We start from the raw sequence: 21913 nt of genomic DNA on the forward strand, positions 1-21913 counted from the left end.
CTCAATTTTTATTCAAACAGTTGAGAGTATTTGTCTCTTAAGCAGACTCTTCAGTATCATTGTCACTTCAGAGCTGTGTGTGTGTATTTATGTATTATATTAAGTGAAATTAAAGTGTTCATTGTTCATTCAGTATTGTTGCAATTGTCTTTATTACAAAAATGTGTGTGTGTGTATGATATATATATATAAACCTTTTTTTTAATATATATATAAATCGGCCGATTAATCGGTATCGACTTTTTTTGTCCTCCAATAATCGGTAACGGTATCGGTGTTGAAAAATCATAATCGGTCGACCTAGATAGGCCCACTCACTTCTGAGCTAGGCCCAGCCAACTAGAATTCTCTGAAATGATGATGGAGGCTTATGGTAGAGAAATTAACATTAAATTATCTGGCAACGGCTCTGATGGACATTCCTGCAGTCAGTATGCCAATTGCACGCTCCCTCAATTTGAGACATCTGTGGCATTGTGTTGTTAGAGTGGCCTTTTATTGTCCCCAGCACAAGGTGCACCTGTGTAATGATCACGCTGTTTAATCAGCTTCTTGATATGCCACACCTGTCAGGTGGATGGATTATGTTGGCAAAGGAGAAATGCTCACTAACAGGGATGTAACCAAATTTGTGCTCAAAATTTTAGAGAAATAAGCTTTTTGTGCATATGTAACATTTTTGGGCTCTTTTATTTCAGCTCATTAAACATGGGACCAACAATTTACATGTTACGTTTTATATTTTTGTTCAGTATAGTAGTTTTTGATTACAAGTTTGAAGGCTGTGCTCTGAAGGGAGCACTAGTTTCACCAGTCCAGTCTTGTGGAGGGAACCAAAGAGGGGAAGGAGTGTGATGTCCGAGCCTTTGTATGGGCAAAATGATGTCATCTCTTTTTCCTGTGGTGCAGAAAGAAAGCTTTGTTCAGTGGAGGCCAGGATGGCCAGGGCACCAAAGGCTAACTTTTGACATTTGAAACATTAAGCTTTGAGCCCAGCAAACAAGATATCACATGATATCATAGAATGTAGAGTTTGAAATGTACTTTGCACTACAGCAGACATAAAGAGCTTAAAATTATAATAAAACCACAGCAAAGCGTCCTACTGTACTATTAGCCAGCTGTCCTCGAAAAAATAAAATAAAATACTCAGGATATGTCGAAACTATTGACTCCCTACGTGGGTTGTTATCTCAATGGCTCAGCAAGCCTGGTCACTTGACTGGAAACTTTATTTTAAGCCAAAACAAATGTTCAATTAAATGACCCTTAATGGCTAAAGACCTAGTGCTAAAGTTAGGGACCTGACAACATAACCTCACCTGGAAAAGCTATGGGCCCAAGTTATAGCTTACAACTATAAGCACCCTTGTTTGACTCTACTTGACACTACCTAAGGAACAGCAAGGGCATGTGAATTCACTTGGTATTTGGTAGTGTACTTATTTCTTGTTTGAACAGGGAGGGCTACAAGACCATGCTGTTTCAACAGTTCTACAGATTGCCAAGAAACAATTTAAACCAAATCAAAGAAATGTATAGCTGTAGTCGGCCTATGTTCATTTAAAGTTATAGTTTTATTCACTCCAAAATTTGTCTGATGTTTTCAGACCTGAAAAGTGATATAATGTGTTAAGTTTATTCCACATCCGACGTCCATCAGTTGTGTAGATCCAGGTATATGCTTTAAAATGAAATGGAAAACCCTGAATGTCTTTCAACCAACGCAGTAGCTATGTATCTAGGCCTACTGAGTTTTAGTAAGGTCGTTTTAAAGTATTGATTCATTCTGATCCGTTAAACATTAATTTGATATGAGGAAGTGTACTTCAAACACGTGGTTGGAGCTTCAATCTGCTTTAGAGGGAAAAGGATTAAACTGCTAAGCAGTCAGTAACAAGAACCATGTGTCCTTTTTCCCAGTTTTCCCATCTGCGCCCTTAAAGCCCTCATTTCACTCTCCCCCCACTTCCCTCTTCCTTAAGAACCAGTCTGTTTTTGTTTTCCAAACAAGGCTCTCTGTACAGGAAATTGTGTACTTTGGGAGCATTCAGGAAGGCAAAGAGCAGATTTCCTGTTAGGACCATGGCAAAAAAAAAGTGTGGATAAAAGGGGTCAGTAATCTCTAAACCAGAGGAGAAAGACCAGTCAGCTATTCCCCTCCCATGACTTCACTTCCCTCCCCTTCTCACAGACTTGACATTTCAAATCTCCATACCACGCCAGTGCCACAACTACCATGACCTTCGAAACATGGAAAACTGGAAGCAGAAGGATAAAGAAACAATATTCCTGCGCCTCACTGGGTACATTTCCTCATATACAGAGGAGCCAAAGAACAGGGAGATTGTGTGGACGAGAGGAAAAGAGGAGGAGAGAAAAAAGGCAGAGGGACACTGAGTAAAAAACCGACAGGAAACCAAATAATTCTGGTGCTGTTTTCTGCAAATCCTCCTGAGATAAATCACTTCAGAGGACTGCCATTCCTAATCCACATTTTACAATTAGAACTGACAAAGGGTTTTCCCATACATTTTTGTAAGATTGATTGGAAATGTATAAAGCACTAAAACTCTGACAAAAAAAGTGACGTCTGCTTCATTCTTCTCTCAAGGACTTTTCAGTCTCCCACACATTTAGTGTGGTTGGTCAAGATGTGAGCGGCTGAATCCTTTTTGGGAGGTTTGTGTGGTTTTTACTTCTGGGCTACATCTCACCCCTTTCCCAGGGTCTGTTGGATCAATGGTTGTGAATTTGAGGATTTGTTTGTTCTGAACTCCTGGACTACTAACTGGATCCAGATGAAGAATAAAGGAACCAAGCAGAGGTCCAAAAAGAAAGGAAGTGAAAATGCATTCGGCTGTGACTTGACAGAACATCTACAGAATTCAGGACAAGACGGTAAACTTGTTTCTTTCTATGTTTATTATGTTGCTTCCCTTTCCTGCTGCTTCCCTTTCCTGCTGCTTCCCTTTTCCAACAGATTTCAGAAAATGTCATCATGCCCCATAATATTGACCTCATGAATTCTGAGTTACACAGAAACAGCCTAATTATTGGCCCATTATTCAACATGTATTAGAGTTATTGAGGCCATTGTCATATTTCATGTGTACAGATTTATTAGACATGTAGTATTAACCAAATAAACAACAAATAATCATAATAATAGTTATGCTAATTACTATAATATTAGCACAGTGTGATCATTGAGAAAACATTTTCCCAAATCAACCTACATTGGGAAAACGTTTTTTTTTAGACTAAACAGGTAACAATTTAACAACTTAGTCTAGATTTAGTTTTTAATTTAGCTATTACAATGTTGATGACTGTTTGCGACAGGATGTGTAATGGTACAGTTGAATTGTCTATACATGTTCAGTATGGAATACCTCTATGGTTTTAGGAGAATTCCGAATTAGATTGAGACTTATTTAACCCCATACATTTGGGAAAAATAATGTTAAACCTCTTTGCCTTGGATGATTTTGTAAACTTAATGTGAAATTGGTTAGGAAAGATCCATGCTGTTTTTAACAGTTGTATAGAAGAGGATGTCGTTTATTCAGGTATGTGGCACAGATGTATATTGCAATATGGACATCAATGTACATATGTTTTACATTCCATTAAGTCCTTTAGGCTCCCACAGAGTTTTAAATAGGGGATTTGTGAGTTAGGGTGTGGCTCATAGTCTTTTTGTCAACTTCCCCTGCCCACCAAGAGGCCTGTGTCTGGCTCTCTGTCTGAGGATTCTGGGTGGGCAACACTGCTCATAGGGGGGAGTGTCAGCCAACAGATCATATATTAGAAAACAATTGAGGATGGGTGTGTTTACCCAGATAGTATTTGAATGTAGGTAAAATTGTAATATGAAGTGAGGTAATGTGATGTGACTTGGAAACCTTTATTTTGAACAGATTTAACAGATGAACAGATGTAACAGATTTGATACAGTAGATCTTTGTTGCACAATACACATTTTTCTCTGCTACAGGGGAGAAGGTATACATTACTGTATATGGTTAATATGATGATACTTTTAGTTGTTATTTGTCAAATGGCATATATAATTACGAGTGGCTTATAATAATATCTGCTTTTGTTGACATGGCACTTTGAGATATCAGTTGTTGTTGAGTTGGTATTGAGGTTGCTGAAATGTCACTAACTCTGTTTGACCCTAGACAGGGACGAGAAAGGATGTGTGTAATTAATTCATTTACACAGACAATTTACCTACGAGGATGTTATTTGATTTAACAATTGTCGTCTAAAATAACAGCATCTTATTCAATGAGCCGTATTCTTGGATTCCTTTTGAATCCACAAGGAGATTTTCAGGCAAGCAGGAGTTTTCTATCTGAGAAAATACTCTGAACTCATGGTGACTCAAATCCCATTCAGACCAGCCACCATTTTGACCACAGGCATGTCACTGAGAGTGTCTGTTCAGATGTGTAGTCCCAAAGCAAGCCTCATGTGGGAGAACAGACTTTCATTCATACTGCCCAGGGGAACCTCTGACTAGTACGTTTCAAAGCTCCAAAGATGGAATAAATTGTTTTAGTTTTGCTTAGCTAATGTTCAGCTGCATATAAATAATATCAAATCAAATTGTATTAGTCACATGCGCCGAATACAACAGGTGTAGATCTTACAGTGAAATGCTTACTTACGAGCGCCTAACCAACAATGCCGTTATAAGAAATCATCATGTCTATGTGCTTACTGATTTATTGTTCAGGTTTAGTTGTGTTGCTCATGAGATATGTTAAGAGTCTGCAAATAAGGGAAACAATCGTTAAACTGTCATTCATCTATGCCACTGTTCCACTGTAAGTTGTTGAGTAGACCTACACTATATCGCTCTGCATTCTCTGGGGACACGAGAGATTGACCTCCATGCTTGCCATTGTGCGGCTAAAATGTGAAACGGTCCCCTGTCACTGGGGCACTGGCGAGATGGTTCCTTATCCCCTTGTAAAGAGTTCTGGGAAGGGCCTCATCTAGTGTATCTGTAAAGTGGGGAATGCCTGGTTGCAAAGTGGGAAGGTCTATTTAACTTAAATTAGTTGAGCTATGAGTCTCAAGTGCTTTCCTTCAGGGATAGAGGAGCTTACAGGAACATTGTGCACGGTGTATTTCTCGTCTAAGGTTGTTGCATACATTGGTTTGCTGATTTCAGTCCAGAGTGGAACAACTTTGGAAAAAGAAGTGAGCTATATCATCTGGTTTTTCGATTAGCGTAGTAAGGAGGGACACTAACTGCTGTAGTCTACGCCATACCGTGCCAAAGCGGAGCTATACATGTTTCAATTCCTGTTCAAATGTATTATGAAGATGTTCTTTGATCTACAAGTATTCATTGGTGTGGAAAGCAACCCTACATTCCTCTCGAAAACAGCATCGTAGATAACATATTTTAAGAATAGAGACATCCCAGTAGGGAATAGAGTTTGGAAAGCAATAGAGAATTGGGTGGTAACATTTGAAAGGCCATTTCTATTAGAGGAAGTGTCACAAGTAATACCAGCTGCAAGGATTGGGTGTGTCAACCTTCCTCTGAAACAAACAAACCATTTTTAACTTCCTGTGAAATTCCACCTTCTTCACAATCAGCAACCCTATGGAATACAAAGCCAAGCTACACCGTAAAGTATGTTAAGTATGATTTAAAATACTAAATAAGTACTAATACAATTTATACTAATGGAAATTGGTTTCTCCCAAAGTATACTCCTAACGCTTCTCTGTCCTTTTCTGCCATGGAAAAAAGGGTTGTCTCAAAGAATGAGCCAAAGATCCAGATTCTGACTCTGTTTATAGTAAATACAGCATTAAACTGACCCTGTCCAGTTCATAGAGGCCCTCTCTGTCCCTCCTCTTTCTGCCTTATGTCAGCAGTTGAAAATGGAATGCCAGCATTTTCCCAACTGCGAAAACCCAAGTTGCCACGTTTTCCATCCACCTCCCTAGACTGTAGACATGGCATTACGTTTTAAAATAATATAATGAAAGATATTCAGTTGAACATCATTTCTGCGAAAACGAGAATGTTGCCTCTTACAGAACACCAAAAGATACGTAACTTCGTATGTTATGATTTCTCTCATAAATGACAGCTTATTCACGTACCTTCTTTACAACATCCACGACAGTTTAATATGACCACCCTAAAATATGTTGACCTTCCCTCCTCAAAGTCTGTCTGTTGCCATACTGAACCCTTAAAACATTTTTATTTTCGTTTGCCATGTGTGTGTGTCTTTTCATGTCGAACGGATGGTTGAAATAATATTTGTTTATCATTATTTTTTCAGTTCCCCAAGTTTTAAAGACGTGTGCAGAGTTTATTGAGAAACATGGCGTTGTGGATGGGATATACAGACTCTCAGGGGTCACCTCCAATATCCAGCGACTCAGGTAACTATTTTAACCACATACTGTGCCTTCAAAAATAATTTGGACAGGGAAGTCAACATTTCAGTTTGGGCTCTATGCTAAACGTGTTTGTCTAGTTCGTTTATTGATTTAGGCCATTATGAACGTATCATGTTGTACAACTTTAGTTTATTCAATATAAACCCTTAGCAGCCTACATTTCAATCTTACAAAACAACCTGCACATACTAGAGGGATTGTGGAAGCATCATTCGTCTACAGCTGTATTGATACCCATGTGTTTGTGTGCTTACTTACAGACAGGAATTTTGCACTGAGTTGTGCCCTGACCTCACAAAGGACATGTACCTCCAGGATATCCACTGTGTGGGCTCCTTATGCAAGCTGTACTTCAGGGAGCTACCCAATCCTCTACTCACTTATGAGCTTTACAAGAAATTCACTGTGAGTACTGTTCAAAGAGGCAGTGTTTTTAGCCTGGCAGGTAGGAGCGTGGGGCCAGTAACCGAAAGGTTGCTGGATCGAATCCCCGAGCTGACAAGGTAAAAATCTGTCGTTCTGCCACTGAGTAAGCAGTTAACCCACTGTTCCCTGGGCGCCGATGACGTGGATGTCGATTAAGGCAGCCCTCCACACCTCTCTGATTCAGAGGGGTTGGGTTAAATGCGGAAGACACATTTCAGTTGAATGCATTCAGTTGTACAACTGACTAGGCATCCCCCTTTCCTTTCTACCTATAAAAATCAAATCAAAATCAAATCAAATATTATTGGTTACATGCGCCGAATACAACAGGTGTAGAATTTACAGTGAAATGCTTATTTAAGAGCCCATTTCCAACAGTGCAGAGTAAGACAAATATTTGCTAAAGAAAATAGTAACACAATAAAAACAAGAACGAGGCTATATACAAAGAATACCAGTACCGAGTCAATGTGCAGTGGTACAAGGTAGTTGAGGTAATAGAGTATGTGCATGTGGCTAAGGGTAAAAGTGACTAGGCAATCAGGATACACAGTGCTGTGAAAAAGTATTTGGCCCCTTCCTGATATCTTATTTTTTTGCACATTTGTCACACTTAAATGTTTCAGATCTTCAAATAAATTTAAATATTACACAAAGATAACCCAAGTAAACACAAAATGCAGTTTTTAAGTGATGATTTTATTTATTAAGGGAAAAAAGCTATCCAAACCTTCATGGCCCTATGTGGAAAAAGTAATTTCCTCCTAAACCTAATAACTGTTTGCGATAACTGGCAATGAGTCTTTCACATCGCTGTGGAGGAATTTTGGCCCACTCTTCTTTGCAGAATTGTTTTAATTCAGCCACATTGGAGGGTTTTCGAGCATGAACCTCCTTTTTAAGGTCACGCCACAGCATCTCAATCGGATTCAAGTCCAGACTTTGACTAGGCCACTACAAAACCTTCATTTTGGTTTTTTTAAGACATTCAGAGGTGGACTTGCTGATGTGTTTTGGATCATTGTCCTGCTGCAGAACCCAAGTGCGCTTCAGCTTAAGGTCACGAACTGATGGCCGGACATTCTCCTTCAGGATTTTTTGGTAGAGAGCAGAATTCATGGTTCCATCAATCACAGCAAGTCGTCCAGGTCCTGAAGCAGCAAAGCAGCCCCAGACCATCACACTACCACCACCATCACTACCACCACCACCATCATCACTACCACCACCATTACCATCACACTACCACCACCATATTGGACTGTTGTTATGATGTTCTTTTTCTGAAAAGCTGTGTTACTTTTACGCCAAATGTAAGGGGACGCTCATCTTCCAAAAAGTTCAACTTTTGTCTCGTCAGTCCACAGATTATTTTCCCAAATGTCTTGGCGATTATCAAGATGTTTTTCTGCCAAAAGTGAGACGAGCCTTTATGTTCTTTTTGGTCAGCAGTGGTTTTCGCCTCGGAACTCTGCCATGGATGCCATTTTTGCCTAGTCTCTTTCTTACGGTTGAGTCATGAACACTAACCTTAACTGAGGCAAGTGAGGCCTGCAGTTCTTTAGATGTTGTTGTGGGTTCTTTTGTGACCTCTTGGATGAGTCGTCGCTGCGCTCTTGGGGTAATTTTTGGTAGGCCGGCCACTCCTGGGAAGGTTCACCACCGTTCCAAATTTTCTCCATTTGTGGATAATGTCTCTCGTGGTTCGCTGGAGTCCCAAAGCTTTAGAAATGGCTTTGTAACCCTTTCCAGACTGATAGATGTCAATTACTTTGTTTCTCATCTGTTCCTGAATTGCTTTGGATCACGGAATGATGTCTTGCTTTTTGAGATCTTTTGGCCTGCTTCACTTTGTCAGACAGGTTCTATTTAAGTGATTTCTTGATTCAACAGATCTGGCAGTAATCAGGCCTGGGTGTGGCTAGTGAAATTGAACTCAGCTTTCAAAAAATGTGATTAACCACAGTAAATTCATGATTTAATAAGGGGGGGCAATTACTTTGTCACACAGGGCCATGAAGGTTTGGATTGATTTTTCCATTAATAAATAAAATTATCACTTAAAAACTGCATTTTGTGTTTACTGGGTTATCTTTGTGTAATATTAAAATGTGTTTGATAATTTGAAACATTTAAGTGTGACAAATGTGCAAAAAAATAAGAAATCAGGAAGGGGGCAAATACTTTTTCACAGCACTGTATAATGAACAGAGTAGCAGCAGCGTCTGTGAAGTGTGAACGTGTGTCTATGTGTGAGTGTGTGTGTGGCGTCAATATGCATGTGTGTGTGTGTGTGTGTTTTGTGTGTGAGCATCTGTAGTGTGCGTATCTGTGTGTTGGAGTGTCAGTGTAGTATGTGTGAGTGTGTGGGTAGAGTCTAGTGAGTGTGCATAGAGCCAGTGCAAGGGGTTCAGTACAATACATCTGTAATGTGTCCACTTTGGTCATAAGAATCCCTGTTTGATTTACATGAGAGATTAGTCATTTAATACTGTGGCACATTCAAAGAAAGAATGATGTGCAACACTGATAATACTTGTCTTCGTTTTTTACTGTTTAGGAAGCCGTCTCAGTCCAGGAGGATCATGAAAGATTACAGCATATTCAGGATGTCATTAAAGAGCTACCACTCCCCCACTTTAGGTAAAACTCACTTCAGACTTTTGTTTCCCTTGTAAAGGACCTTCCCAACATTTATATGTGGTTTATAAGCTAAAAGGAAGTGTGTGTCCTCTCTTTTCAGGACTCTGGAATATCTTACCAAGCATTTGGCCCACCTGGCCACCTTAAGCCCCCAGACTAACATGCACAGCCGCAACCTGGCCTTGGTGTGGGCTCCAAATCTGTTGCGGTGAGCTCTACACATATTGTACACAAACCAATATCACCTTATCCAAGAACATACTAAAACAGTTCTGTGATAACTACATTTGGTTTGAGTTATACCCTATCTGATGCATTATTCCATATGGTAACTCTCAATGAGCAATGGTAAAATCCCTCCTTGGTTGTGACTGAAAGCATTTCTACTTTCTCTCTTGGCTTCGTGTTTTGTAGCTCTAAAGATATTGAAGTTGCATCCTGCAATGGGGACATGGCTTTCCTGGAGGTGCGGGTACAGCAGTCAGTGGTTGAGTTCATTTTAAATCACACTGAGCAGATCTTCAACCATGCAGCTGCACCAATAAAACCTAAAGGTATGCATGTCACAATGTTTGAAACTGTCCAATGTGTGCATTTAGACATTTCATGAATGTTGCCCTCTTGCTTGTGTCATTTATATGGCCATTGGACAATGGATTGTATTTATTGTCATGCCAACAGTAAAAACCTACACAATGTATTATTATAGGACCCGGTTTGATGTGTGGGGAGAAGTATGCCACTTTGCCTATCAGTGGCCAGGGTGGGCCAATGAAGCTGATGAGCCTGGAAGAGGCCCAGGCCCGCTCCCTGAGCCCTAACCACCCAGCGCGGAAAGAGCGTCAACGGGAGAACAGTCTACCAGATACCAGCACTGCCACGCTGTACCATACCGTCATAGACATATCGGATAGCAAGTAAGATGGATGAGGATTCAACTGACTGATTTATTTAGTTTACTTAACATGCTTAATACACAAATCCTCTGGGCTGTCAGGCACCTGGATACATTAGGCAGTGAAAACATAAATTCCAAAAAATCCCAGATCAAACATAATGTAGTATACAATAACTCATACACTGTGCAGTGTATGCAGTACAGTGCCTGGCAAATCAGTCTAGGTTGATCGTATGGTTTTAGCTACTGTACCCTTATTGTTACTGCATTGTTTTGGTGTACGTACTGCGTTTACTCTTCAATAAACACACTGATTATCAACAAATACAAAACCAAACCGGCCATATTGTTCACAAATGTTTCTCCTTTTCTGTCAGAAGAAAGCTTTCTGGGAAATCCAAAACGTGGAAGTCCATCTTCAACTTGGGCAAGTCTGTGACAGACTCTAAGGGGAAACTGAGCCGGAATGGGAGCGTGTTCTTGAGAGCACAGAACATCACAGGTAAAAGCACTTTAACAATTTACTGCAGTAGGCTAAATCAGGGTCACACATAGTGATTCTTGGTGGTCTTAAACAAATCTACTTTGAAATAAAAGTATACACCTCATACAGATGGTTATGGGCTTTAAAAAATAAGACACCTGTACCATGTCAGATATAGAGTTGAAATGTATTCAAATGTGAGTTTGCATCCCAATATTACACTTTATATACATCACAGAAGACTGAAATATAACAAAACTGTTTGACATAGAAACACCGGATTTTTTATAATATTTATTAATGATGAAATTCTGAACAATATTAATAACGTTCCACCCATGAGGCCAAAGAGGGCCCTTTTGGTCACTGATTGCAGGAAAGAGTTTTAACTAGTAAGGCTAAATGATTTGTCATGGAAAACATAGTAACATAGTAGGGGAGTGTGGGGTATGTTGAGACCAATTTTGTTACATTCAGCATCCCTTCATCCATGTAAGTATAGTATTATTTCTAACAAAGAAGTCTACATATATCTCTGGATGTTGTGTATCCCTGTAAATAATCCAAATTATTTCAGACATAAGTTTTGAAAACATAGGTTGTCCAAAAAAAAGTTGTCTCTTGGCACAACTTACTCCGGGTACAGGGTAAGTTGAGCAGAGGGACAGGGTAAGTTGAGCCGCCTTTGTGGGTGACAGTGTCCTGTGACAGTGTGTGATGGTGCGGCTTGGTCAAAGTTTAATTAACGGAATGGGGGTGTGGTATATTGTACGGCATATCTTAAATGTATGCCTACATTCAGATATAGATCTCTCTGTTAAATATCACTTACCCTTCCATTTCTTGACCAGTTGTCTTGGTCAGGGATGTTATTTCGATGTGCCAATTCAAAGTTTATTTGTCACGTGCGCCAAATACAACAGGTGTAGGTAGACCTTACAGTGAAATGCTTACTTACAGGCTCTAACCAATAGTGCAAAAAAGGTATTAGGTGAACAATAGGTAAGTAAAGAAATAAAACACCAGTAAAAAGACAGGCTATATACAGTAGCGAGGCTATAGAAGTAGCGAGGCTACATACAGACACCGGTTAGTCAAGCGGATTGAGGTAGTATGTACATGTAGATATGGTTAAAGTGACTATGCATATATGATGAACAGAGAGTAGCAGTAGCGTAAAAGAAGGTTTGGCGGGTGGTTGGTGGTAGGACACAATGCAGATAGCCCGGTTAGCCAATGTGCGGGAGCACTGGTTGGTCGGCCCGATTGAGGTAGTATGTGCATGAATGTATAGTTAAAGTGACTATGCATATATGATAAACAGAGAGTAGCAGCAGCGTAAAATATAGGGGTTGGGGGGCACACAATGCAAATAGTCTGGGTAGCTATTTGATTACCTGTTCAGGAGTCTTATGGCTTGGGGGTAAAAACTGTTGAGAATCCTTTTTGTCCTAGACTTGGCACTCCGGTACCGCTTGCCATGCGGTAGTAGAGAGAAAAGTCTGTGACTGGGGTGGCTGGGGTCTTTGACCATTTTTTAGGGCCTTCCTCTGACACCGCCTGGTGTAGAGGTCCTGAATGGCAGGCAGCTTAGCCCCAGTGATGTACTGGGCCGTACGCACTACCCTCTGTAGTGCCTTGCGGTCAGAGGCCGAGCAGTTGCCGTACCAGGCTGTGATGCAACCAGTCAGGATGCTCTCGATGTTGCAGCTGTAGAACCTTTTGAGGATCTCAGGACCCATGCCAAATCTTTTTAGCTTCCTGAGGGGGAATAGGCTTTGTCGTGCCCTCTTCACGACTGTCTTGGTGTGTTTGGACCATTCTAGTTTGTTGTTGATGTGGACACCAAGGAACTTGAAGCTCTCACCCTGCTCCACTACAGCCCTGTCGATGAGAATGGGTGTGTGCTCGGTCCTCCTTTTCCTGTAGCCCACAATCATCTCCTTAGTCTTGGTTACGTTGATGGCTAGGTTGTAATTCTGGCACCACCTGGCCAGGTCTCTGACCTCCTCCCTATAGGCTGTCTCGTCTTTGTCGGTGATCTGGCCTACCACTGTTGTGTCGTCTGCAAACTTAATGATGGTGTTGGAGTCGTGCCTGGCCATGCAGTCGTGGGTGAACAGGGAGAACAGGAGGGGACTGAGAACGCACCCTTGGGGAGCTCCAGTGTTGAGGATCAGCGTGGCAGATGTGTTGTTACCTACCCTCACCACCTGGGGGCGGCCCGTCAGGAAGTCCAAGATCCAGTTGCAGAGGGAGGTGTTTAGTCCCAGGATCCTTAGCTTAGTGATGAGCTTTGAGGGTACTATGGTGTTGAATGCTGAGCTGTAGTCAATGAATAGCAAGGCAAGTTCTCTGCATTTGTTAAGGCTACTAATCCCATGAAACTGGTCCTCGAGATTCTTGATATGTTTAGCGAGCTCAGACTCCATGTCATCAGATAAGACCTTATGTTCCTCTGCTAGTCTATCATAGCCTCTCTTTCGCACAGGTACATGTTCGTTTTTCTTTTTTGTTAATAATGTACCTCTTCAATGTCATTCAGTAAAAAAAAATCATTCCTTGCTTCTGCTCAAATGGACTTCTTCCCTTCTCCCACTTCCTTGGCTACTCTCTCAAGAACCTCAAGGGGGGCTAGACCTCTACTTGTTTTGCATTTGTATACACAGGGAATGATGATGTCTGCACTATCTTGAGTTCATATGCATGATGCATTGCAAAAATACTATGCACATTATACATACAACAGACAAAATGTAATCATTTGTTTGGGGTATGGTGGCCATTGGCTCAGGATGCACTTTCATGCTAGGTTTAGGACCTCATATTGTAGCTATAGAGACCCAGCTGATGTACAAAACAATCTTATGACTATTCACTTTGGTTTAGATACAAGCATCATGAAACCTATAACCAATAAATGTAATAATCTTTGTGAAAATCAGTTTTTGGGACCTAACTTGCTTACCACTTTTTCCATGTGGTTTCTTCCTTCACAGACTCCATGAAATGATGACCTCTTCCTAAATATTTGGTCACATTGTGAATTTTGTGTATGGTTTCCGAGAAACAAGGGGTGGCTCAGCTAACCCTTTGGCTCACCTTACCCCACTCTCCCCTACACATTTTATTTCAACCTTATAGTGAATGATCAATGAAAATGACTATCACAGAAATGAACATTCTACTTGAAATAATTGATATTAACAGAACAGGGCTGTGCATATTTTTAGCAGGTGCTCCAAATGAAGGGGGAAAAATACTCATGTTTCATATCTCGAAATTCATAACATAGCCTACTAACTGCCTCTCTAGCGATTTTTATTTATATATATTTTTTGCATAGGCCTATTTATTTCTGCAACAACACTCATCACAAATTGTAAGCAAGCTAGTTACAGGGCCTCCTAAAGGCATGACTGACATCGGGAAAATAGGGTGTGCTATCAGTTGATCATTGTTGATTGATGTAAATCTGCTTGTTAGCTAGCTCCATATGACATTTTTTTTCTGATTTTGATTTATCTTCAATGCTCTTAAATAATAACTTGATAAGTTAATATTCGGAATATTTTAACTCATGATATACAGTTCAGGCTGGCTAGTGGCTTGTGTGGATATTTTAGTATATGGTGGTTAGCAAGAGTCCAAACTACCTGCTGCCCTGACACACATGTGTAACTCCCGACTGAGGAAGGGATGGAGTTGGGTCAGAGGGTCGTAGATGTGTAACTCCCGACTGAGGAAGGGATGGAGTTGAGTCAGAGGGTCGTAGATGTGTAACTCCCGACTGAGGAAGGGGTGGAGTTGAGTCAGAGGGTCGTAGATGTGTAACTCCCGACTGAGGAAGGGATGGAGTTGAGTCAGAGGGTCGTAGATGTGTAACTCCCGACTGAGGAAGGGATGGAGTTGAGTCAGAGGGTCGTTGATGTGTAACTCCCGACTGAGGAAGGGATGGAGTTGAGTCAGAGGGTCGTAGATGTGTAACTCCCGACTGAGGAAGGGATGGAGTTGAGTCAGAGGGTCGTAGATGTGTAACTCCCGACTGAGGAAGGGATGGAGTTGAGTCAGAGGGTCGTAGATGTGTAACTCCCGACTGAGGAAGGGATGGAGTTGAGTCAGAGGGTCGTTGATGTGTAACTCCCGACTGAGGAAGGGATGGAGTTGAGTCAGAGGGTCGTTGATGTGTAACTCCCGACTGAGGAAGGGATGGAGTTGAGTCAGAGGGTCGTAGATGTGTAACTCCCGACTGAGGAAGGGATGGAGTTGGGTCAGAGGGTCGTAGATGTGTAACTCCCGACTGAGGAAGGGATGGAGTTGAGTCAGAGGGTCGTTGATGTGTAACTCCCGACTGGGGAAGGGATGGAGTTGGGTCAGAGGGTCGTACATGCAGCCGCTCTTCTCTTCTGTGTCTTTCTGATGCGCATAGGCTATCAGCCAACCAGACCGACTTCTGATGACTATGTAAATCAAGTGTTATGCTGCAGCCGATGTGGCAGGACTGTTGACGGCTCATAATAATGGCTGTAACAAAATGTGGAAAAAGTCAAGAGGTCTGAATACTTTCCGGAGGCACTGAATCACTAGATTTGATTTACTACAAGATTAAGGGTATACTGTGCAACTTTCATAAGGTGTGGATGCCTTATATGGAATACTGTACGACAAAAGGAGTCTATATTGAAAACATGCCCATGTCAGGGGAGATACCTATTTAAGCAATCCCTAGTTGCTGGGCCGCTCAGTCCTGGCCCTGGGGGTCTGCCGTACTGTTGGTTGTCACTGTTGGTTGCCTTGGCCTAACATACCTGAAACCAATAATGAATGTTTCAACAAGAACTTAAAGCTGAGTGGGGTGTGTTGGGTTGGGGCGCTGTAGGGCCGTGGACCCCTAGGGGCAGGACCGGGTGACTCCGCCATGTTGTGTGCAAGTAAAAATAGCTTTACAGTACTTTTAGGCCTATGATACGAATTATATGGAGGGTGTACTTTTTTTCTCTGTGTTAATGTGTGTTTTTCTCTCAAATTTTGTGCACAAATTTGTTTACATCCTAGTTAGTTAACATTGTGTGTTTTTATTAAACTTTTGTTTTCCCTTGAGACATAAAAAAAGGATGGGAAAGAAGCTGTGTTGGGGAGAGAGTTAAGTTATTGACTAGACTGGTGGGGGGTCTGGTGTGCAGGTGGCTTGGGGCAGCTGGGCGGTCTGGATGAAATTTGATAGAGGTTGTCTTCACAAAGACAATCAAAAGTATTTGTACTTTATTTGTAAGATTTGTTCATTTGTTAGGCTTTTGGTTAAAGGTGCAACACAATATTGATTATTGAATTATCATTGACCTAGTTCAGTCTTATCAATCACTTAAACATATTTAATAATGATCTCTTACCAAGCTTGATGACTGTTGGCATTTTTGGTAACTTTTTGTTGTTCCAAATAGATGGCTGGAAGGTCCATGGGTCATATTAGATGTGTAGAAATGCAGGAAGTGAGCTTTAGATGCCCAAAATAATGGAGGACCCCCAGATCCCCCGTGGGGTGGGTGATGCAAAATGGGTCAACTTTGAGCATCTCTATCTCCTAAATGCTTTAGCATTCAGGTCCAAAAAGTCACTCTCTGACCACTTCTTCCATGGGCAGACACGTATGGAAAGTTTTGTTTCAATCAAAAGGGATGCTGTCAAAAATGTATTCAATTCAACTGGATTTACCCCATGACTGCATTCTTGATTCACAGAAAAGGCAGCTATCCGACCAGCTAGAAGCATGGACTCTTTGTGCTCTCTGCCAACAGGTGGGGCTGAATGCACTACATTGCATACAAAAGACTTTTGTCATCGTGAAATCTACTCACAGCAGTTCTCTCCAATAAACAAATCCTCATTGTAGCATTTGCTTTGTAAATAAGGCTGAGAAGATGTATATCTAACAATTTGTTTCACATTTGATTTCCAACACACAGATGATGACAAGGCAGGAAATTTCAACTCAGCAGGCGAGGCCAACGGTTTCTTTGCACCAGGCATAAAATCCAGAACACTTGGATCTGACTCGCTCTATGACCTCAGTGAACACCAGAGGTGGGAGTTTGAGATTAAGAAATCGAGCGAGGCCACAGGTGGCAGCAGCCCTAACATGAAGAGAAGGGGCTCTCCAAGTGTCTCACCACCCCAACAGAAGTCTCTACCTGAACAACTGAAGGTTTTCAAAGGCGATGACCTCAGCACCTGCCAGCCCACCTCTCCTAAAAACAGGAGGATGCTGTATTCTGGCTCCACCCACAGCAGCACATCCAGGCCCTCCTTCCCAGGAAGCCTCTTTCCTGAGTCCTCCCCTAGGCATCAGCGCAAGGCTCTCAACATATCAGAGCCCTTTGCTGTGTCCGTGCCCCTGAGGGTGTCTGCAGTCATCAGCTCCAACAGCACCCCCTGCAGGGCAACAGGGAAAGAGAGGCCTGCTGCAGCTGCCCTGAAACCCAGCAGAGAGACCTCCCAGTCAGAGCAGAGTGATAGCAGCGGCAGCTCAAGTTTCAGAGAGCACCCCCTTGTAGAGAGCAGTGTGGGGAGTGAGAGCAGTATTTACAGTAACAGCAGCTCAACCCCTCTGGAAAAGGAGGTGAGACCAGCAGAGGAGAGGAGCAGAGAGGAGGCAGCTTCCAAAAGTGTGCCAGAAGGTAGGACATTTTCACCTGATAACATAGAAAAAAGCCTGTGACTGTGTGTGTGTGTGTGTGTGCATGCACTCAGATTGAAAACCTTCCTCATTATCCATGGTAACAGTGTCTATTAATAAAATTTAAATAAATCAAATCTATTTATGTTATTCGTTTCAGGAAGTGAAGGAGAGGTGAAAGAGGTTCAAGGGAAGGTGGAAGTATCTGACCTGAGACAGTCCTCCACTTCCAACACAAGAGAGGAAGATAAAGAGAAACAGCAATCTCCTGGGAATCTGGACAGCCCGCCAACACCACAGCTTGAGACAAAAGAACTGACACAACTGGTATGTTTAATCTCCAGTTTAGCTCTGTCCTTCATCACAGATAATATACAAAGGATAATACAATGACAATGGCTGTCGCTTTATTAGGGCGTTTGTGATTTATGTTTTGCAGGATATGGGATCTCTACCTATCAAGGAAGAACTCTGGTGTGAACTCCATCTTGAGCTGAAAATCACTGAGCCTGAGCTTGACATTATGGAAGAGGAGTTCATGCCTGTTGTTTGTTCCACCAAGAACACTCGTGAGGATGTTAAGGCAAAAAGAAGAACCAGTCTTCCAACTCACTCGTTGTTATATAAGGGACAGCCTTTGATGCCCATCAGGCCTGCATTGACTGATCAAAGTGCTTCTACAGTAGCACATTCAGCAAGAAAGAACTCCTCAGACACACTATTTCCATTTGACAAAACATTACATTTCATGGTTGGCACAGATATGAAAAATACACCTCTACATGCTGCTGATTCAACAGATAAAACAGAAAACAAATCACACATTTCCCCAAAATCTAAGCTCACAGAAACAGATATACCCATCAGCGTCAAGCCACGACTTGTGGTTCCTCACCTCGCAGAGCCAAGTTTACGTTCTACTCAACAAAGCCAGGTCATAAACCATTTGCAGCCAGGGGATGACATAACATACATAGGCACGTCTGTAGTAGGGAAAGGAAAAGGGCCATCGTGGAAAAGTAAAAGTCAAGATTGGGTCAAAGGGGTTTTCCATGACGATGGAAAGAATGCTTTGTCAGTTGTCATGGGAGGCATTGAGAGGCTTTCAATATGTTTGGAGGAAAGACCCCACACCTTGGGGCTAGCACGCCAAGATGATGAGGATGGATGTGGAGGACACTCCGAATCGGAGGACTTAGAGGAGGAACCTTGGGAGGAGGTCTTCAGCTCCACCAAACAGTGGGTAACCAGTCCTCTTCATTCACCCACATTTAAGGATTTGTTTGGAAAACTAGATGTGTCATCGTCTTGTTCTGCGGGAGAAGGTTTGAGCTCCAAAGATCTAAACGTTCCTCCTCGATCTAGAGAAGACAAACCAACAAATGGATCATGTCCCGTTAGGAGCATAGAAGTGTTCCCAGGAAATAGCTCTCTAGCATGCAGCGGCAAAACAGAGACCAAAATCACACATCCACTTCCGTTACCCGCCAAAACCACCATGGTCAGTGATGACGCAATGAGACCACACAGAGGGAACAGCTGCATAGCCAAGCAGAAAAACACCACCTCCTCCCAGAGATTTCACAGACAGACGTCTTATGAAGCATGTTATTCAGAAAAAACTGTGCAGGACAGTTTTTCCAAACACAGACCCTATTCACTCAATTTGGATTTAGGACTTCGATGTATCAGAGACATTTCCAATCAGCAAAACCTTGAGTCAGCTGAGTTATCCTCCATTCAGAGAGGGGCAGTGACCCCGTCTGGGACCAAATCCAACGGCCTGTCCCAGGAACTGGAGCTGTTCCTGAGCGATCGCCAGGCCCCTGTGCGCCGGAACTCCGCCCCCGTCAGTGTGTCGTCTGTCAGGACGGCCTTCATGATAAAGACTTGCCAGGCCAAAGCCGTGCCTGTCATCCCCCCAAAGGTGCAGTACAGCCACATACCTCATTCCACGAACAATGATGCAGGAAATGAAGCCGAGAAAGAACTCACAAAAACCAGGGGAGAGAAACTAGATACTGTACCTGTTCTTCCATCTATCAGGGATCTAAAGGAGGAGTTGGAGAATAAGGAGCCAGCCCCCAAATCCCAAATAAGGCAGGCTATTGCAGAGAAATCTACAGAGACTAATAAAACCACATCTATTTCAGACCCACTGGTGCTGAGGAGGAAACGCTCCTCCAATGCAGAGGCCTTTGCTGACTGTCCAAGACCTGAAAGGTCTTCTGTTCTACAAAGACCGTCCTTTAGGAACCGCCAGAGACCACAGAGCCTCATCTTGTTCAGTCCACCCTTCCCCATCATGGATTACCCACCGCTAGGGGATGATGGCAAGCTCCTCCTCCCGCCCATCAGAAGTCCAACTGAAACATCAGCACTCGATGTCTTTTCTAAAGAGATGGATGAGAATCTCAGGACCCCAGAGGGGGTGACCCTGCGGAACAAAATGACATTACCCAAGAGTGGACAGAGGCTGGAGACCTCGACCAGCTGCTTTTATCAGCCACAGAGGAGGTCCATGATATTTGACAATAGGAGCCACAGGCAGATTGAATGAGACACTGGACAGGTTAACCAGTTTCCTAACACTACTCTGGTTATCCTTCTCCTCATCCTCCCTGTTCTTGGACTTATGTAAATGATTTTAGCAATATTGGGCCTATAATTCTACCTTTGGTATGAAACTATTCCGGGAAAGGAACCGTTTATTTGTTTCCATTGCTCCTACAATCACTCTGTCCTGCACTAAAATAAGTATTCTCGACTAGTGGTGAAGATTTTAGTCCAAATCATATGCAGTAATGATCGATTAATATTCAAATTATATTTTTTGTATTCAAATGTTAGACATGTTTGTAATATGCATATGAAGGATAGACAGCCAAAGAAAGGAAAATGTTACATCGACCCGTATTGCCATTGGTATTTGAGAAAATGTCTTTTACTAGTTTGCATGTCATCATTGGTAATCACAAGATTGCCTTTTTGTCAAAGAGAGTTGTACCTTCAGTGATCGCTGCTTTGTTTTTATTTCTACCTTTCGTCTTACATAATTTGTGAACTGAATAACGACTCCATACAGTATGAACCCACTGACGCCCAGCTATTGTCGCTGCGATCAGCTTTTATCCTGACATAGTATCAGGGTAGTGTTTTTCCAACATTCTAAGTAATGAGAACAGGAGAAAGCAGCTACTTTAGTTGTAATTGTATTATAGACACTAATGGTATTTATTTATCCAATTATGAATCTATCGATAGTCATTAACACACTTGACCAATTCTTTGTTGTTGTGGTTTTATTTGGCTTCAATTCTAGTAGCCAGACATTACTTCACCAATTCTATATTGTGTAATGTTACCAATACTTATACTGGTATGTGTTACCAGTGCTACCAGGGATTTATCAGAACTGACATAGTTGGTGTTCTCTTAATTGGACTGTAAAGTGACGTTTTGGTCAAGTTTTAGGATGAGGAGGACAGATGACAAAAATACCTAATGTAAAGTGTCTGTTGTGATGAAAACAGGCTTTGAAGAGAAACGTTTGCGTTTTAAAGAAAAGGATAGTGAGAGAAATGGATGTGCTGACACTTGTATTTGTGTGTGATGCAAGTGCAGATTGCAAAAAGAGAGGACTCAAACGCTATGCTTTAAATGTTGCGAAGAGTTAAACGAATATCAGAACAGAGATGCTATTTTTTTGCAGCTGTATTGACATAATACTACATTTGTGACCTGTACAATTCTGTATGGACCAAAATTGGATGTATTGTGCATAGCCACGGAAAGATATGAAAATTCAAAACACGTATAGGCCTAACATATTTTCTAGGGACTTGTTCATAGAATGATTTGTCGTAATGATTTATTTGGAAAAAAAAGCATGAACTGGCGTACATCCAGAGAAAATTATTTAGTTTAGAGGTGCTGACTAACTGCAAATAATCTGTAAGCTATAAAAAACAAAGAGAGTCGCACACTGTATATATATAAACTCCCAGTAATTTATTGGGTAAAACACCAAATGTTTCGGCATAACTGTGACTTCTTTATTTTTATGTGTCACAGTTTATAATGATTTATTTTGACAACATAGTCAAAAGTTTGGACACAGCTACTCATTCAAGGGTATTTCTTTATTTTACTATTTTCTACATTGTAGAATAATAGTGAAGACATCAAAACTATAAATAACCCATATGGAATCATGTAGTAATAAAAAAAAGTGTTAAACAAATCAAAATACTTTTTTTGTATTTATTGGTTCTCTTAATTTTGATAACAGAGATGAACATGTATTGAATTTAAGGTTATTTGCTGAACAAAAAAGGTAAAT

The 21913-nt window shown here is 41.6% G+C and overlaps 1 protein-coding gene across 2 annotated transcripts; it reads left to right on the plus strand.

Annotated features, from left to right (window-relative positions):
* The first annotated feature begins 2146 nt into the window (after positions 1–2146).
* Positions 2147–21822, plus strand: LOC129869032 (rho GTPase-activating protein 31-like). 2 transcript variants are annotated; one of them, XM_055943481.1, is made up of 12 exons: positions 2147–2901; positions 6327–6429; positions 6708–6852; positions 9434–9516; positions 9617–9724; positions 9931–10070; positions 10226–10433; positions 10792–10916; positions 16637–16693; positions 16862–17572; positions 17732–17898; positions 18011–21822. In XM_055943481.1, exons 1-12 carry the CDS (start codon positions 2802–2804, stop codon positions 20129–20131), a joined length of 4068 nt encoding a protein of 1355 aa, XP_055799456.1. In that variant the 5' UTR covers positions 2147–2801; the 3' UTR covers positions 20132–21822. The 2 variants fall into 2 exon arrangements, with proteins under 2 accessions (XP_055799456.1, XP_055799458.1); XM_055943483.1 differs by having other exon boundaries at positions 10795–10916.
* Positions 21823–21913: the final 91 nt, after the last annotated feature.

The sequence above is a fragment of the Salvelinus fontinalis genome, chromosome 13 (assembly GCF_029448725.1).
Source record: "Salvelinus fontinalis isolate EN_2023a chromosome 13, ASM2944872v1, whole genome shotgun sequence".
Taxonomy (NCBI): domain Eukaryota; kingdom Metazoa; phylum Chordata; class Actinopteri; order Salmoniformes; family Salmonidae; genus Salvelinus; species Salvelinus fontinalis.